The sequence below is a fragment of the Oryzias latipes genome, chromosome 4 (genome assembly GCF_053564925.1).
Source record: "Oryzias latipes strain Hd-rR chromosome 4, Olatipes_Hd-rR_3.1".
Taxonomy (NCBI): Eukaryota; Metazoa; Chordata; class Actinopteri; order Beloniformes; family Adrianichthyidae; genus Oryzias; species Oryzias latipes.
Genome location: NC_136240.1, coordinates 35,157,299 through 35,175,683, shown reverse-complemented (window position 1 = coordinate 35,175,683; position 18,385 = coordinate 35,157,299). Strand labels below are relative to the sequence as shown.

The 18,385-nt window shown below is 40.2% G+C and overlaps 1 protein-coding gene and 1 long non-coding RNA gene across 2 annotated transcripts in view; one reads left to right on the top strand and one right to left on the bottom strand.

The window, feature by feature from the left end:
- The first annotated feature begins 2,886 nt into the window (after positions 1 to 2,886).
- Positions 2,887 to 18,385, top strand: part of faf1 (Fas (TNFRSF6) associated factor 1) — a 60,555-nt gene continuing 45,056 nt past the window's right edge. Inside the window, exons 1-6 of the mRNA XM_004068368.5 lie at positions 2,887 to 3,207; positions 4,434 to 4,502; positions 7,204 to 7,250; positions 9,009 to 9,274; positions 9,763 to 9,854; positions 10,173 to 10,264. Of these exons, the coding sequence (XP_004068416.1) occupies positions 3,148 to 3,207; positions 4,434 to 4,502; positions 7,204 to 7,250; positions 9,009 to 9,274; positions 9,763 to 9,854; positions 10,173 to 10,264 (626 nt within the window). The 5' untranslated portion in view covers positions 2,887 to 3,147. The remainder of the gene's footprint in view (positions 3,208 to 4,433; positions 4,503 to 7,203; positions 7,251 to 9,008; positions 9,275 to 9,762; positions 9,855 to 10,172; positions 10,265 to 18,385) is intronic.
- On the bottom strand, positions 9,808 to 13,997 carry LOC144991967 (uncharacterized). The gene is made up of 3 exons (XR_013655664.1): positions 13,871 to 13,997; positions 10,293 to 10,348; positions 9,808 to 9,945 (listed from the first exon to the last, which is right to left on the bottom strand). It is a non-coding gene; the product is annotated as an uncharacterized LOC144991967 (long non-coding RNA).

Genomic DNA, 18,385 nt, shown 5'->3' with positions numbered 1-18,385 from the left:
TTGAAAACAAAGCTTTATTGACGTCAGAACAGGCTGAACGGTTCCGGGTCAGAGCAGACTTAAACAGAAAACAAAATGATTTGATTAGGATACGAGTAAAAAGAAAAGAAAATGCTGGTGCTTTTGGAAAAGACAGGACAATTGTGACTGTAAGAACAAGCCATACTAATGTATGATCTCTAATCAAAATAGTTCTTTAAACTTGTAGTAATAATATTTTTTGTAAATGAGAAACTATTCAGACACTCAAGGTCAAACCAATGATACTGTTAAAATGTGAAGTAAAAGCATTACGCTCAGCCTCTTAGATGAAAGACGTTGTTCACCTTTTGGCACATCCCCTCAGGCACACGTGTCAAACTCAAGGCACGGGGGCCAAATGTGGCCCTCCATGTCATTTTATGTGGCCCGCCAGAGCACAAAGGTTTTTAATTTCTTAAAATAAAAATTGGTGTGTATTTATTCATATCTAGGGGGAATAAGACTTGAAATATCAGATTAGGCTACCACTGTATACATTAGGACTTAAACACTGTCTATATAACCTAACCTGACAGAATCAAATGTAAAAGGATTTATGCTAAAGTAACAAGCAAACATATGTTTTCTATGCAACTGTAATTGTCACTTTAAAATGTTATATATATAGTAAATAAATAATGAGTTATTTCACATTAAAGTTACGTTTATTTTTCCTTACATTTAATACATTTATAAGTTCTATCTGGCCCTTTGATGTGGCCCTCAGTGAAAATGAGTTTGACACCCCTGACATGGGGGTTGCCACAGCGAATCAGCTTTCAATGATTCTAGCAGAGATTTAGAATGAGTCTTGTAGATTTTTAAGTAGCTCGTTGAGCTGCAGCCTGCTGCACCCTCAGTGCAAAAAGGGAACGCTACAGGAGGTCCACAAGGTTAGACGGGACAATGACACGGTATAGAGCTGCTGCTGTATTGACTTATTTATTTATGACGTGGACTTTCACTATTTTTATTTTTACTGCTATTTTTATTCTTACGCTTGCTATTTGTGTTTTCTAACTGTCTTTTCTAACTACCTCTGGGAAATGAACCCTGGTTTTCCAGGCGCTGGTCCTGCAAGCGGCCGGCTGCTTGGATAAAGAGAGGAAAGTACAATGGATAAATACTGATAAACTTTGGTCCTACTGGATTTACTGCCAATGAGTAGCATTTCCATTTTACTATTATTTAGTTTAATAAAATTGCATTTGAATCTGTGTTTGATTTAGGTGTCACAGTCAGTGAGGGGTGGATACTACTTACAGTTAGTCAGTTTGACTATTTAAATGTAAACAGTGGTGGGGTATGTACCACATTGAGGGGGAACGAGAAAAAGAGAAGGAGACATTTGTCCCAGGAAATCAGAAGAAAAATCATAGTTGGGAATTTAAAATATAGATGCTATGAGACCCCCTCCCAGTTTGTTGATGCCCCTGTGATGACGGTTTAACATATTGCAGATTTTAAGGCCCACATGACCGCAGCCAACCTTTCCAGACACGGCTGCAGGAGGAAGACTGATGACAAACTAAATATGTGAAAAAACAGGCCGGTAAACACACAGCCCAGAGCAACCTTTAAAGACATTAAAGGTCAACTCCAAGGTCAAGGTATCAATCTCAGATCCCACCAGTCATAAGAAAAAGTGGACTTCAAATGGAGACAACCAAAGATGACACCACTGTTAGAAGAAAATATAGAGAAATTACCATGATGCATATTGAAAAGCCAACAAAACTTGTGTGGGAATTTCCTTTGGACAGATAAGGAAAGGTTGACGCTTTTTCTAATCTGTGTTGACTGAAGCAGAAATGAAGCAAGAAAAGGAAACTTCTTCTGGTAAACGTGGAGAAGGCTTTGTCATGTGTAGCATGCAGAAGCAACCCAGACTGTCTTGTTTTTGTGCAAAGAATATTAAAACCTGAAGACTAAAGGGTCCCTCTGGAGTGAAATATCTGGCCCAGAGAGTTTGGGGCATTGCTCTTCCAATGATCCAAAAATTCTGATCCAAATTCAGGTGAACATTGGTGGAAGGAGGTGAAGCAAGCCATCTGAAAACGGTAACCTTAAATACCAACTGTGAGAAGTGGACCAAAATATCTGCTGAGAAGAGTAAAAGTCTGACCGACTGCCAGTTTTGCTGGTTGCAAAACAATGTATTTCATTTGACCGGTTTAATTTGTTATTTTTTATGATTCTGTTGGGCAAAAATTCAGAAGCAGCATCTCATTTTAATTAGTTGATTATTATTTTTTTTATTATAGCCTTAGTAACTTTACAGTCTGTTGTTTTCTTTTATTACCACTGTAAAATCACTTGCTGTGTTTATAAATGCAGTGATTTGGCAATATTAAATGGTTATAATTTTATGTGTTTATAATTGTGAAGCACTCTGTGATTTTTATCTGAGAAAAGTCCTATAAAAATCAACATTTACTTACTTATTTACTGTTATACAGACACAGAAAAGGACACACCGTAGAGTAACAGGATAATATTGTCTTGTGATCAATTATGGGATATTCTGAGGCATCACTAAAACCTATAGACAGGATTACTTCTTCTTTCATGAACTAAAATGCAGATATGTACCTTTTCTCTACACAGTACGGTATATGGGCACCAAATCCGTCACTTTCCACTCTTTAAAAAACAAGAGTGGAGCAATTCCTATCAATATATGATGGAACTACATTTCCTTCCTCCGTTCAAAGTGTCACCATCACCCAGCACGAGATTACTTTTTCTATTCTAAGCTAACATGCAGATATTTTATCCCCCCACAGCATAGTCACTTTATTAAAGAGTCGCAGCACAAACGGCTAGCATGTCTCTGAACTACAACTCCCACCCTCATTTCAAAGTTTACAGCAGCCGAACTCACTTTACGGCAAGCCGTAAAGCAATGGGTTAACTGAAAATTATTAAAGGAGATAACTGAGCTCTGGATCGTTACTTCACTGAATTTTAACCTCTTGGAGCTTCAGGATCTTCTGCACTTTGATAGTGGACGTTTACCACCATTTCACTCGCAGACTCCTCTAAGTATTTAGTTTTATTCATACTCAGAGTCCTGTGAGGTGAAAGGCGAGAAGAGCCATCGCTTTTTTTTAGCCAGTCATTGCAATGGCCTCCGATAGCGCCGAAAGCAACATGGATAGAGAAATGATTCTTGCCGATTTCCAGGTTGGTCTCTTTTGTACATTTCAGATTTTAATCTATAAACTGAAATATTCCGCCTACGACTGTTCAGAGAAACGGTACTGCTGTCAGCAACGACAGCACGTCTTTAAAGCTGGACTAGCACCTCAAGCTAGCAACCTGACACCGAACACTCGTCAACTCCGACCAAAAAATGTCGATTTCTCAAATTTGATAATTCGAATGATTTGTTGTCTATTTGTTTTGGTTTGATTTCCGTTGTCGTGTTTGAGCTAGCTTCCTCGCGGAAATGTTAGCTTGTGGCTTTTGCCGAACATGTGTTTGTTTACATACTGTTGTTTGTTTGCCAGCGGTTGAGATTCTCGCCTGTAAATAACAGGAGACGTTTAGTTTTTTTTGTGCCTCAAATTCAAGATGTTAAATGCATTTCTTTCTTAAAGTTTTTGTTATTGACTTTAAAACCATTGTTGTGTTGTTTTTTTGGGTTGGCGTTCGATTTTAAGACAGTCTACGCCAAATAATTAGAAAAACATTAAATAAAATGGTAAAAATAATTAGATCATTATTATGCATTGCCATACTTCTCCTCAGAGAGGAGTTTAGTGATGGAAAAGTTTGATCTTAATTTATGAGTTATAAAAAACATTTTGTGTAGAAACCAACACTATTTTGTATCATAATAGGTTGTTTTTTGGGCCTTATATTACATCTATAAATGTTTTTATTTAATTTGTGTTTACTTTGAAAGTAAAGAGATACTTTCCTCTGCACCTGTAATGTATATAATGTAATGTAATCCCACCATTAGCTTTGGCAAAACACAAGTTATCATTTTCAACTATTATTTAGATTTGATGTACAACAATTAGCTTTAAACATTTAGAGTTCAGCATTTAATCTCTGGCATTGTTGTCAAAAGTTTGCTCATTTGTGTTTTCCTACTTTAAATCTCAGAATGTGTTCTGAGTCAACATAAAAAAGGTCATTTAAAACAAAAGTGTTAGAAACAGGAAGTGCAACATGTCGACTTGCTTCTTTGTGTAAAAATGTGAGGAACATTGATTCTAGTCCGTATAGTTCATTGAAGGTCTTGACTGCATATTATTACACAAAGTCACATTTTGTTTCCATGACTTTTAGACATTATGTGTAAATAAAAACGGCAAGCAGATCTTATTTTCATGGAACTGACGCCTCATCTCAATGTGCATTATGCTGTTTTCTAATTGATTGTCTTTTTCCACTTGCAGGCTTGCACAGGAATTGACAACATTGCTGAGGCTATTACTCTGTTAGAGCTGAATAACTGGGATTTAGTGGTAAGTTCATTATCTGCAGGATTTGCCCCGGAACAGTCAGTTGTTGCAGTTCAAGAGGGCACCCTGCAGGCTCCAGAAGGAAACCTCTAACGTCTTTAAAAGCCCAACTCGCTGTCCACAAACACTGAGAAAGAAGGAACGTGTCCCGATAGATTTGCTTTATTCACGGTGGGCCCTTTAAGCAAGCAGCCTATTGGAATGGGTCAGTCTATAATTAGATTGATCCTGGCAGGAGCTGAGAGCAGACAGCAGTCAGAGAGACTTTAGTGGCTGGACGCTGCAGCTGTAAGGCTGATGACCTGCCGTACCTTTGCAGCAACAGTTGGTTGGCTTTTTCTTGGCGAGCAGACATGAGGAGTATTCTAGTAAAGCTCAAATCTAGAAGTATGGTACTTTCCCTAAAGTACTTTTCAGTCAACAAATGTGTAGCAGATTAGAATGTGACTCATCCAGGCGACACTTGTGTACCTCGCTTGAGATTATATTCGCTTTCTAACAACTTTACTTCCTGTTTTATTGTTTTAACCTTTTTTATGCACTTCATTATTTATTTTTTATTTTTTAACAGATATAAAATATTCTGGTGCAAATATATTTAAACTTGGAAATTTACAGCAAATATTTAAGTTCTCCGCTGTACTATAATCCTACATTCACCTGCCTATATTTATATGCTTTGAGTCGCACACTTTGTGCTCATCTTGTTTTTCCAGTGGAGTCTGTCTTTACTGTCAGTAGATAAATTGACATGTTATTCTTATTAAGTGAATAACTGACCTGTTGTTTGTTCGCAAACTAACAGCAATTTTACTAAAGCTTTTCAAAATAAAACTATACGTTTATTTATTTTATTAAAATTCCACACAAGCAATTTTCTCTAAGTTGCATCAGATAAATGGGAGCCGGTTTAGCTCGTGCTGGTTTGCAGCGCCTTCCGTCCGTGAAACCAGGGTTCGACTCCAGGCTGCTCCCTGTTCCCTTCTCCACCCCTGTGCCGGTTCCAAGCCCGGTTTGAGAAGGTTGCGTCAGGAAGGGCATCCGGCGTAAAAAACATTGCCAAATTTACCATGCGACTTGTTCGCTGTGGCGACCCCTGATGGGAGAAGCCGAAAGAGGAAGTAAGTAAGTAAGTAAGCATCAGATAAATGAACATTTTAAAGTTTAGTGTTTTGAAAAATTATGTTACAAAAGCGTATAATAATCTTAAATGTTTACAAATGGTTTATAATCTGAATTGATCAGTTTCACTAAACAACATTTGCGATACTGACTGGTTTACAATGCATATGAACATCTTCATTACATTAGCAGCAGTTTTTAATTATCAGTCACAACTGCCCTTACAGGTGAATACGGAATTGGGCAAACCAGGCAGGAAATCTTAAAGTCGCAGACCGCTATGGGAACCCGTGGAAAGAAACTGTTCATACACATTTTTCGCTGTAGGCGACGGGTCAGTCAGAGCGAACACATGCAAGAGTAAGGGGGGGCATAGGCACATTTGTTGTTTTTTTTTCTCCAACCTCCCCTGAAACCTTCTTGCTGCCGTTCAAGTGCTTCCGTCATGCTGTGAGTGTTAGAAAAGAGGAAAATGGACAATCAAGAGTGTCATTTGTGTGGACGTCCTACACACCACTTGCGTATCACCTGCACACCCTGTGTGTGGCATTCGCTCGCATAGGAGCCAGCATGCACACCAACCTACATCTAATCCTATTTCATTTTACATGCACATCAATGGTACGTTCCATTTTTCAGGATGCTTCCTTTAAGATGCAGCTCCTCTGTATGACCCCCCCTGGGGCCCGGGCGACCCAAAAACCCCGCAGCATGTGTACGGGTCAACCAGCGTACAAGTGCATAAGAAAAGAAAACTTACAAACGTCACATTTACTGAAATGCCCCTCTGTGCTGCACATGTAGTTTGCATTTAAAGAATATCTTCTCTTCATGTACCGGCAGTTGTTTTTAATAAAAAGACTAAAACTGAAATGACAAATGACTCGTTAGGACCACAGAACACAAAGAAAATAAAAAATATGACCTAAAACATTATTTATGAGCCAAAATAAGGAGGAAAATTAAGAGACAGTTTTAGCTTTAAATGTTTTGTTGCTTTGTTTAGAAAATATCTTAGAAACTCCCATCAGGAACCTTTTGTCTGTTGATGTTTGTAATGGAAGCTTTTTGTCCATATGTTATCATTATGTAGCACAAAAGCAGGGCGTGTTCAGTCGCTCTGGCTCAGAGCAGCAACCTTTAGGCTGCGTGCTGTTCAGGAGGGATCCAGGCTCTTGTTCCTGTGAACAAAAGCTGATGCTGGTCGTACGTTCAGTTCTCTGTTGTGATGGTAGCTGCAGCTGCTGTTTTTGAACAAGCACAAACACACACTTTTCCTCCATCCGACCCACAATCAGGACAGAATGAGTGAACCTAAATGGAGGTTTATGAGTCATGACAGGGACAAATTGAATAAGTAAACCCTGACATTCTTCAGCTTCTACTTTAGCAGCCGACTTCTGTGTCTGTCATCAGATTGTGAGATAAGCGGCGACCCCCAGGTTTACATATTGCAGTTTGTAATTTTTGAATGTTTTATTTGAAAATGTGATGTAGTTAGTCTTACTCTTTTTCTGAACTGTCAGACAAACACAAACACAGAATATCAAATCTGCTTTGTTTACGTCTGTTTTTATTACAGGCTGCCATCAATGGAGTCATACCCCAGGAGAATGGAATCCTACAAAGGTAAGATCACCTGGACAAAGGTGTTCTCTACCCTGGTAGTGTCTAAATATCAGAAATCATCCTTGAGTTTGTATTTTTATCATAAAAAGGACTTCATATAAAGATGGACGAGGGCGTCCTGCTCTGTTCTGAAGTGAGGCTTCACAGCAAAACAGTGGAAAAAAGCTACAAAATAAAAGTCTACAACTTATTTTTACAGCTCCAAAACAGATGAAATAAAGCACACAGACACAAATGTGTTATGACATCAACATATTTGCTTATTGAGGCCTATTTATGAAAACAAAGAACTTTGAACTCAAGATATTCCTTTAAAAAAAAGATGCCCAAATCAACAAACTTATTTTGAGGCATTGCATCTTGGGTGGAAAAAAATAAGTAAATAAAAAAGAGACAATCAGTTTTTATGCTTTCGCTGAGTCCCCGCTGCTATGAAGCCCCTCCCACTGGGTCCAGACGGAGCAGCGGTTTTCTTCTGCCACAGAACAGGGCAGTCGCTGCTCCTCGGCGGGAAAGACTTATTCCTGAAGGATTCCATAGACATTTCTGCACAGTTCCTCAAAATAAATAAACCGGATCTCTCATCCTCCGCGTTCTCCGTCATGAGGTCAGGAAAAGCTTTGACGGAAGCTCCTCCCACACATGGCGGGGGAGCTACAGGTTGACACACTTCTGGATAAACCTCAAGCAGCAACTTTGACGCACATTTAAACACAGACGGGTTTAAATGACGCCTTTGTGAACGAACCATTGATTTAAATGATGGGGGTGGGGTGGGTCTGCGGTACACGTGTATGCCGAACCATGATCTCTCCAAGTCATACATGACAAGAAAGAAAACAGCCCTTTTCCAAAATTCAAACAGTCATATCCGGTTATTGCTTTTTTATATCTTCTTCCTACTTTTCTTGAAAGTTTCTCCTGACACGTCATTAATCATGTCTGTAACTTTCTGGTCAAACTTGTCAAATTGGAAAGCTTCATTTAAGTTTGGGTTCTTCAAGTCAACCGAACACTCGCCAATAGGAAGAACCGATCAGTCAAACTGGAGACTCGGGCCCCGCAGAGAGCTTTTTGCCATTGCTGCTCTTTTTTCAGATTGCTGGGAATTGAAGCTGCCTGGCGATGTTACCAGCAGCCATCACATTTACCAGGCGGCTGGCGCTGGTGTGGAGCGGCTGACACCGTTCAGTTAGCTGACCGATACCGGAACAGAATCCGAGCCCACCTAGAAGCATCACTTTCACCCTCTTGTCCTCCGAATCCAGGGGGATTATAAGCGTCAAAAAGGATCCAATAGTCAACGTTGCTTGTTTAAGGAAGTGCTGCTCATGACTGTTTTAATGCCACAACCCTGATTGTAATAAAAACAAATATGCTGGTAAAGCTTAGAGGCTGGGAGTGTTCGGTGGAGGAAATATTTGTTACCAGATAGAAAAGTTTAAGCCAAATGTACACTCTAGGTCAGTCTGTGGACACAGGACCCGGTTTGTCTCAGGACAATTTTTCAGTTTATGAAATTCCTGGTTTCTGATTGTTTGAAATATTTATTCATTTACAGTCAAGTTATTGGTCATTGCAGTTATGGTTTTATGAAATATAAATGTAAAGTTGTCTTTTGTTGTCTCTTATCCAGAACATCCATGAAAATGAGAACTGCTGTCCTTTCCTGGATATATTATATCTAAAAATGTTGTTGAATTCTGCCAGCAATGGTTCCCAACATCTGCAACCTTTTTGATTTTCCTGTTTTTACAGCAAATATTCCAGTGAGGCGAGCCAGGCCACAGTGTTTGGACCTCCGAGCCGCTCAGAAGCAGCCGACGCAGCAGCCGGAGGCGCTGTTCCCCCTCCATCTTCATCGTCCTCGTCCTCCTCCCCCCCGTCGTCCTCCGCTTTAGCGTACTGCCCCGTCAACACCTCCTCCAGACACATCGTCGAGCGCCAGCCGCGGATGCTCAACTTTAAGGTGGAGTACAGGCAGCGCTGTGTGGAGCTGGTGCTCGAGGAGGGCAGCACAGTCGGTGAGCTACTCTCTGAGGTTTTTGGGGTTTTAACGACATGTTTTCTGTGCTGGAAAGTCAAACAAAACACATTGGTCACATTCGAGTTGTGGGCGGGACTGTGGGGGCAGGAGTATATCCCAGCATTCCTTTGTTTACACCCCCTCACAACCCCAAGCTAACACTACAAAAATGGCGAGCAATGTTGGAGCTTTCCAACCGTTGTGAGACGGGAGCCAGGTCAGACCAAGTGGATGCATCAGAATTGGAGCAGGGCAGGGGGATTTATGGCCCCGCCCACTTCAGGTGCTGCGTCTTAAATACGAGCTGTTTGAAAATCTGCTCCTGATCCGTCACAACTCGAATCAGAGAAACTCTCAAACAGTTTTAATCTCAAATTCTTTTATTTTTGTTGTCCGTTGTGGGAGAAACGCCACGAAAAAATGCCCAAAACCTTTTTCATTGGAGTGGGTCCTCCATAACGGTCGTGGCTTTTGTCTCATCAACAGGAGAAATCAAACAAATCCTGGAGTCAGAGCTCGGAGTCCCGGTGTCCAAAATGCAGCTGAAGGGATGGAAAAGCGGCGACGTGTCCGATAGTGTGAGTCAATTACCAGTATTTTGTTTGGAGAAAAATTCCCCTTCTCCATATAAATAGTTTATTTATTATCCCATAAAGGAGTCATCCGATTCTGCAAAAGAACACATTTTTAAGAGACATTTTTTTGATTCAATCACAATTTTTTTAGGCCACAGAACGGACTCTTCCTATTATACCATTAAAACAATTTTCAGAACAATGTGTTTAGAACTGACTTGTTTTTCAGGAGCATATTTCACTACAGTGAAAAATTAGACCTGTTTTTAGAGTTTTTTTGTTTTGTCTTATCTATGTTTTTTTTTTTTGGTGGATTCTCAGACGGTGCTGAAAAGTTTACACCTGCCTAAGAACAACAGCCTTTATGTCCTGACCCCAGACATCGCACCTACTGCCAGCACGAGCAAAAACAGGTACTCATTCTGCTGCTTATTAACTCACCTCTGCAAATGTTAGAAGAGCCTTGTTGTTGTTGCTTCATCTTTCTCCTGGAATCCCTACAACAACAAGAACTGCTACTTTTACCAAATCTCAAGCTAACCTAAAAAAGTTACGTTGATGTACTTTTATTGAAATTTCATTTTGTGACATTGTTCAAGAAACCAATAAAACCAGATGTAGCAAATCTCAAAAAATGTTATTAAAAAAGTGATACTTTCTATAAAGATTCCCTAAACATTTAAACCCCTGAATGAATGGCGAGCAGTTAACATCACTCAGTGAGGGTCCTTAGGCAAGACCCTTAACGCTACCGCCTCCCGAGCGCAGTTCAGCTGCAGCTCACCGCTCCCCCAGGGGATGGGTCAAATGCGGAGAAGAATTTCCCCATTGAGGGATAAATAAAGTATCAGAATCTCCTTCCAGACAGATGAGACACACATGCAGTACCTACAGGTAAACACCAGGTGGAGCCCTATGTCCAGGAATAGCAAAAGGCACCGTTATTGTTTTATGAAGAAAGCTCTCACCTGCTGACGCACATTCATTTCCTCAAACCCACTGTGACATTTTCAGGAGCATCTGCTGCCAAAGCTCTCATTTGTTTTGTAAATAATTGATTCTATTATTATTTGAGATTTTCAGCATAACATTGTTGCTGGCTGAAGCTTGATTCACATTCTGCACTTTAGAAATTATGCATGACGTCCGGAGCTGCATTTATCCGTGGCTTTCAGCCAAATGGCATCACAGTGTGGCATTTTAGTCACAGCCCAGACCCGGAGAGAGCTCCCTAAAGTCACAACATTGACTGTTCCATCCTGTAAAACCAAATTGGTAACCTTTTCTGTTGGTCGGTGAACAATCGCTGCAGGATCCAGTCATAAACTGCTGAAGGGAATGTAAGTTTAAAAAGCGTTTTCTTAATATGGATTATGAGCTCACATCAGCGTGGCTTTAATTAAACAAGGAAAAATGAATGCCAATGTGCATCCATGATTTGGGTTTAAAAGATACTTTCATGGTTATAGAGTCTGTTTTTTCTTCACCAAGGCTACAATGACTCTTTAACACCAGAGATGTTGCCGGCGACACATAAATAACACGCTCTCTTTGACTGTTGACGTGATCATCGTGAATCCGCCGATTCTGCGTAAACACTTGACCAACGTCAAGCGCTGCATATCAGCGCAGAGCTGCTTCTCTGGACTTCAGAGTCCGCTGGAAGAACTTGAACTGTGGAAACGGTTGAAGACTTACAGCAGTGGAAAGAATGTCAACACTGGAGCTGAAGGGTTAAATCAGCAGCAGCAGGAATGTTTGAGTGAATTTTGGCAGTTACTTTTCATATTTGTTTTATTTATGCATTATAGTAGTATAAAAGTAAAGATACGGTATGAATTAATAGTAGAACACAAAATAGTTTTGTTTGCTGATGATTTAATAGCGTACCTCGAACAATCAGAAACATCATTTCCTCATTTTATGGAAGTGTTGCAAACATTTGAACATTTATCAGGATATAAAATGAAAATTCTCAAAACTCAAATTTTAAAATTCAATTACGTTCCCTCTGAATGTATTACAAACAACTTTAAATTCAACTGGAATATGAAAAGTATTAAATATTTAGGCGTGGAAATAACATTAGATTTTCAAAATATAAACAGTAAAAAATATTCTGCAGTACAAGAAAAGATCCAAAAAGAAAAATGGTCAACACTGCCACTAGATCTCAGCTCTAGAATTGAAATAGTAAAAATGAACATTTCGCCCCGGTTTCTATTTCTCTTTCAAGCTCTACTAACACAGGTCTCTAACACGCCATTTACAACGTGGGACAAAACAATAACCAGATTCATATGAGACAATAAAAGATCCAGAATAAAATACGTCAGCCTCCAACTTCAAAAGAATAAAGGAGGTATGGCACTTCCAAAGCTGAGAGAAGACAGTATCGCCTCACAACTATGATACTGATACTGCTGGTGTAATCCCCAGTATACAGAAAAATATAGAATATAAAACTTTACAAGAACCCATTCAAAACATTATTGGAGATAAAGAACTATATGAAACAAAGAAAATGCATCTAGATCCCATAATAAAACATACACCAACTGTATGGGTCAAATGCTACAAAAATACAAAATCTTAAATGGTGCAAAATAATTAAAATGGTAGCATATGATGGGCAATTTAAACCAGCTGAATATGACCCAACTTTTAAAAAAGGATGCACAGCTGGAGAGTTTTGAGAACATGGCTAAGCAATTTCAGCTTGAAAATCTGGATTTATTTTAGATATTTACAAATGAGAAAATATTATAAGACTTAAATAAAAAGTGCCTCGTCTGTGGATGAGTGTGGGATCATTAAACAATAATAAAGGCATACAGAGACAGCAATACTAAAGTGATCAGTACACTATATAAGTCTCCAATGGAGTATGACAAAAACACAACTTTAAAAGTTAAATGTAACTGGGAAAAAGAATTAAACAAAGATAACTGAGCAGGATTGGTTGGACATGTGGAGACACCACAATACCTCCACTGGATCACGAACATGGAGAGAGTTCACCTGAAGAACCTTATAAGAATTTTCATAATACCGAATCTGAAGAACAAACAGTTAAAAACAAATCAGAGCTGTTGGCGCGGATGTGGAGAAATAAATGTAGACCATTCTCATGTATTTAGGAAGTGTTCAAATGTAACAGGATTTTGGAAGATGGTGTGTGAGATAACGGGCGAGATGCTGGGATATACAATTCCTCCGGAACCACAACTGTTTTATTTGGACATGTTCTCAGGAAACTCTGTCCACCAAAGTGACAAATACTTATATAAAGTTATGTCACTAGCTGCTAAAAAATCACTGACCAGGAACTGGGGCACTAAGTCGATCCCATCAAAGGAGCAATGGACTTCAACAATTAACGACATCTATTCAACGGAAAAAATAACATTCAGGCTGAGACTGCAAGAGGCACCATTACACCGAAAATGGGGGGAAAAAATAGACACTTTACAACAAATAGACACAAGAAGCAACTAGAATTGACCCTTGTTTTTGATTGTTATTGTTTTTGTGGTTTGTGTGTTTCTTTTACATGTAACCAAAACTAATAAAAATAAATTAAAAAAATCAAATTTGGTCTAAATGTTCAATCAACCAATCAATTTATTATTTGTGAAGCACTTATAAAAGCAGAGGCAACCAAAGTGCTTAACATAAAATCACTAAAAAATAAGATCATAACAAATCAATCATTTATGCAGGAGTTAAGCTCCTTAAATAAAAATGTTGGGTTCTTGAGCAGAAAACCCTTAAAACCGTCAAACATATATGGTCACTTGTTCTCTGTGCAGCCAAAAAAACCAACCAAAAAGCGCGGCGGCACAGTAGCTCCCAAGCAAACAAGCATTGTCATGTCAGCCAAACACTTGTAAAATAAGTCATTTGGCAGTGTGCCTCTTTGCGTGCTAGTTAGGCTAAGTGCTAGTTATATTGTGTTGGCAGCTAATGGCCCTCATCTCCCTCCGCCCCCCTCCCCCGCTCCCTCCTCATCTTCTCACCCTCATACGAACCGCCGCGTCTTTTTAGCAGCGCCGTTGCCTTTCCTCCAAGTGTCATCGATATCATTTTGGGTGTCGGGAGCTCATTATTCGGTGTCGGCTATTTTCAGTGCTGGACAGTTGGGGCTGGAGGAAATGGGTGGTCCTCTGTGTGTGCGCTCGTGCAGTTGTGTGTTGGTGCGTGACCCTGTTGTCATAATGGGAGATGATAGGTGACAGGTCGCAGAATTTAGGGGGAGCAGCCTCCTGCTGTGAGACCAAACAAGCTGTTAGCTTGTGATAAAAATAAACCGCAGTCACACCCAACAGAAACACACAATTCATCTGCAGAACCTGCAAATTTGTTGCAGACGGCGGCTCCAACAGGGGGTTCGAACCTTCATCGGATGTTCGGCTGCCGTCATAGCTGCACACATTTAAAAAAGGTTTCTATTTTTATATTAATACACCAAAGCACATTTGTTTTTTCGCATTGCAACAACTCTATGACAGATTTAGTATTTCTATTGACAGCGTCAGTAAACAGGTGTTCATAAAATCAAAGATCTGTTTTATTTTCATGCGCTCATATGATCTAATCCTCGTGGCTCCTCTATCTGCATGCCTGCATGAGATTATCATCTAATTAGCATAAATACAATCACATTTAAATGTGACCACTTCTGATTTATTTCACTTGTAAATAGTTAAGTCCCATTATTTCCAAATAATATCTCCTCAAAAAGCCAGCTATGATTTCTTTTTCATTTGTGCTTATTTTTAGTTTTAAAATTGTGTTTTTTTTTAAATAATTAATTGCCCTTTAAGTATGTTGTCTAAATTTAATTTTCTAAATCTCTTTGGTTGTAGTCTAAATGGGATGTTTTTAGATCACATTGAAAAATAACTTTTTCCATTTATTCTTTACATCGATTTTGTTTTTTTTGGTATATTTTGGTATTAAAACAGATTTAGAACGAATACAGATTTATTCCACATGAGGGAATGGCTGCAGTTACTTTTGAATAAGTCAAACAATCGGTGTTAAGCTGGGCTGTGGATGCTAAAGTAGCTGCAAAAGATTCTAAATAGTTGGTTCGTGTTTTGCTTCAGAGCTTTTCCAGAGCTAAATTAGCGCCTTAGTTGTGGAGTTGAAAAGGTCAGTCGTTGCCCCAAATCCCAGTCCGTTATTTGCTTCAGATTGTTGCTAAGTAAAAATGCAAATGTGCCATAAATGGTAATAACTCTGGCAATTGCTTTGTAGAGCTTGGCTCATGTGGTGCACACACACCTTAAACAAACCCGCTGATTAAATAGTGCTGCTCTGTCATTATGGTCGCGCTGAGCAAACTCCTCCTGGTTGTCTTGTTTGATTAGAAATAAATCTGGAGGCTTTGGAAGATTTTTCCCTCTGAGCTGTTCTCTGTCCCAGGTATGTCTGAAGACTCCCCGTCTATCCAGCTGTTGTTCTGGCAGGATTCTGTTCTCCGGGGCCACTGGACTTAAAGAAGGTTGATCCAGACGACGTCTGGCTGATTATGGGAGAAGCTCCTTCCGTTCTGTAGTGTGCCGTCGGTGAAAAAGCCTGTCCAGAGAAGGCCGTGCTGATGAGCGCCTGTGAACACAAGAGACTGCTGAGGAGGAGCTTATCTCCTGCATAAATGATGAAAGCCCGATGAATATTTTAATGGAGCCCTTCGTGTTTATTCTCCTCTCCGGCTCCCGGCAAGAGTGTTTGCCCATGAAAGGTTATTTTAATTTGAACTCTCTGAAGTTTTAAATTGAAGAAATGATTCATTAGGTGGTTTGCATGTTCTCGTCTTTGTCCAGAGCTTCATCTTTTGTGTTGGCTGTGGAAGCTGGTCAACTTAGAACCATCCAGTTAGATTGCTAAGGAGCTCATGGGCAACATGGCCGATCAGAACAGAGCGGAGGCCGAGCCCTTCCGCCTTCTTCTGCTCTGTTGTGGATGTAAAATGTGGAGAAGGTAAGAAGACGGTGTGGAGTTTCGCTTTCGGACGAGTCGTTTCTGGAGCCGCTGACATCCTCAGGATGTTTGAGGGGAAGGTTAGGGATGCTGGTTATAGGACTGTGTGCTGTGGCATATATGGGTATTTGTATTTTCCCCGTCACATGTCACTTTGTGTGTGTGTGTGCTCATCCCTGTGTCAAGCAGTTCTACTTTAATAAGGTCTGGCGTCTGCTCTGTGCCGGGGGGACGGGCAGCTTAGGCGGCGGGCTTACCTCCGAATGAAACCAATCTGCTTTGCCTGCTCTTTCCTGGCTGCAGAGCGCTCCAGCTCGGGTGTCCATAAAGTTAAATGACATTTCCCTCCCGCCGCCCTCATGCCATGTCAGGTGCCTCCAGAGATGTTGTGGGCCGACCTAGATGTCACAGTCTGTGTGTGTTGAGCGAGGAAGAAGACCTCTGATGGCAGAGACAAACACACAGACATTTCCACCCTGCACTGCTGCGAGGAGGCCGGAAAACACCGCGGCTGCTGCCTCTGTTTTCATAGGAACATCCCTCACTTCCAGACAGATGGCAAATGACTCATTATGAAGGGCAATTTGGTTTTTCTGCTGGGTGTTTTTTAAGCAGCTATATTTGTACCATGGAGCAAAAGCAGCGGATCTGCCTTCTTCAAAGTCAATTTTGAACAGAACCCCGTACACGCACACCAAATGTTTTGTCCTCCTGCCATCAAAGGCGCCTAAGATGTTCTCTCTTTGCTTGGAAGGACAGAGTAACACTTAGTTTACCCTCCGTCTCTGCCTATTTAGGAGTCTAGCTGCCTGCCAGAAGCAGCTCGAGACTCTGTCCAAACATAATCACGATATTAGCGAGATCCTTATTTATGTGTCCCTGCGCCTTCCATTCCTCCCCTCGTTCTCCAGCACACACCAATCTCTCTGCGCCTTCTGTTCAGCCCCTGTTACATATGCAGCCATCCTTCCCACTCCACACATTTCCAATCTTCTCTAGTTAGCTACAACAAACATTACATTTACATATTGATTTCATAGTTTTAGTAAATGTAAATATGCTGTCATTACAGTAAATTTGAGCTTCTGTTAACATAAGCTCGTCCAGATCTGCACAGATTAAGGGTGTGATTGCATAATTAATATGTGCGCTACATATTAATTCCCTCATCCCTCTCTTCCTCTCAACTCTTTCTTGGTGTCTGAGCCCTGATTAAGTGCCTGTTTCGGCCTCTAAGCCTCCCACTGCTATTCGCTCTCACAGACCCTGGGTTTGCTCAAAATGCTACTTAACCTCACAAGCTTTTTGTAAATGAAGCCTCGAAAAGTTGATTCCTCCTCCGCCTCTTTATTTCAACTGCGTCTGTGAAAATGCTGCAAAGAACTCTGGGAAGAACCGACGTCGGTCCAGATGGAGGCGCGGGGAATTAAATGATTTACAAAAATAGGAGCGTTATGCAGGAATTTATTTTTTAAATAAACCAAGTTAGTGAGCACATTCTCTATCTTCCCTTTGGCTGAAGGGTCATTTTTGTTTAGTTTTATAATATTCATTTTTTTGTTTTTAGTCTTTTTTTTATTGCACAGTACTTTCTACCAAACGTGTCATCAAAATACTTAACAATTAAATCCCCATATACTATATAATGTGCTCTATTCCTAAACGCCTATAGCTGTATTTTTATTTGAAGTCCAAACATTTGCAGTTTTTCTGTAATTGAATGTCATACAAGTACAAATGTACCACTGAATGCCATTTTCAGCTAAACACCCACCTGAGATCTCATTAGATCCCATAGATGAGTTCAGTTAATGCTTCTCCTTTAGTGCCACAGTAAAACGGCCTCCTCCCACCACAGGCTCTGCAGGTGAAATGTCCAGGTTGTCCTTGTTTACTCTGCAGTAGCTTAGTTAGCGGTCCTGCTGGTTGGGGGACTCCTTGCTGTTAGAAGGCGGGCGGTCGTAGCTGTGAGCTCCTGCAGAGCTGAGCGGCGCTCTGGCCAGGCTTGTTAAGACACAACCAGCTAAGTGGGTGACTGGCTCTCTGAGGAGACATCCAGCGCCCTCTGGGCCCCCAGGCTACCACCACACCACAAGTTTCATCCTGCCCCGTCTTGGACTCGGTCGTGTTCCGTGATAATGTTTGCTTTCCTTTGCATCTGTTTTTGATTTGATTTTTTTTTTTTTTTTTTTTTGAAATGGTTTATTTCAAGCAATCAAGTAAGAATAATACACAAAAACAATACATTCATCAGTTATACATTCATACAAAGACGTGTCAAACTGAGGATAATTAAACATAAATGAAATATTGCTTGTAAGGAAGTGGAAGGAAGAGAACTTCTGTAATCCCCCCCGTTCTACCGTAACCATTTTATTACATGGTTTATCATTATCCGGTTCATAACGTCTATCAGACAGAATTAAGAATCCTGAAGTATCAATAAATCACATAACAAAGATGAATGACTTAATTATCATGTAAAAATAAACATAACTATTTTAGAAATCAACATAGCAAATGCAGATCAGTTTTTTCCTTTGTCACTA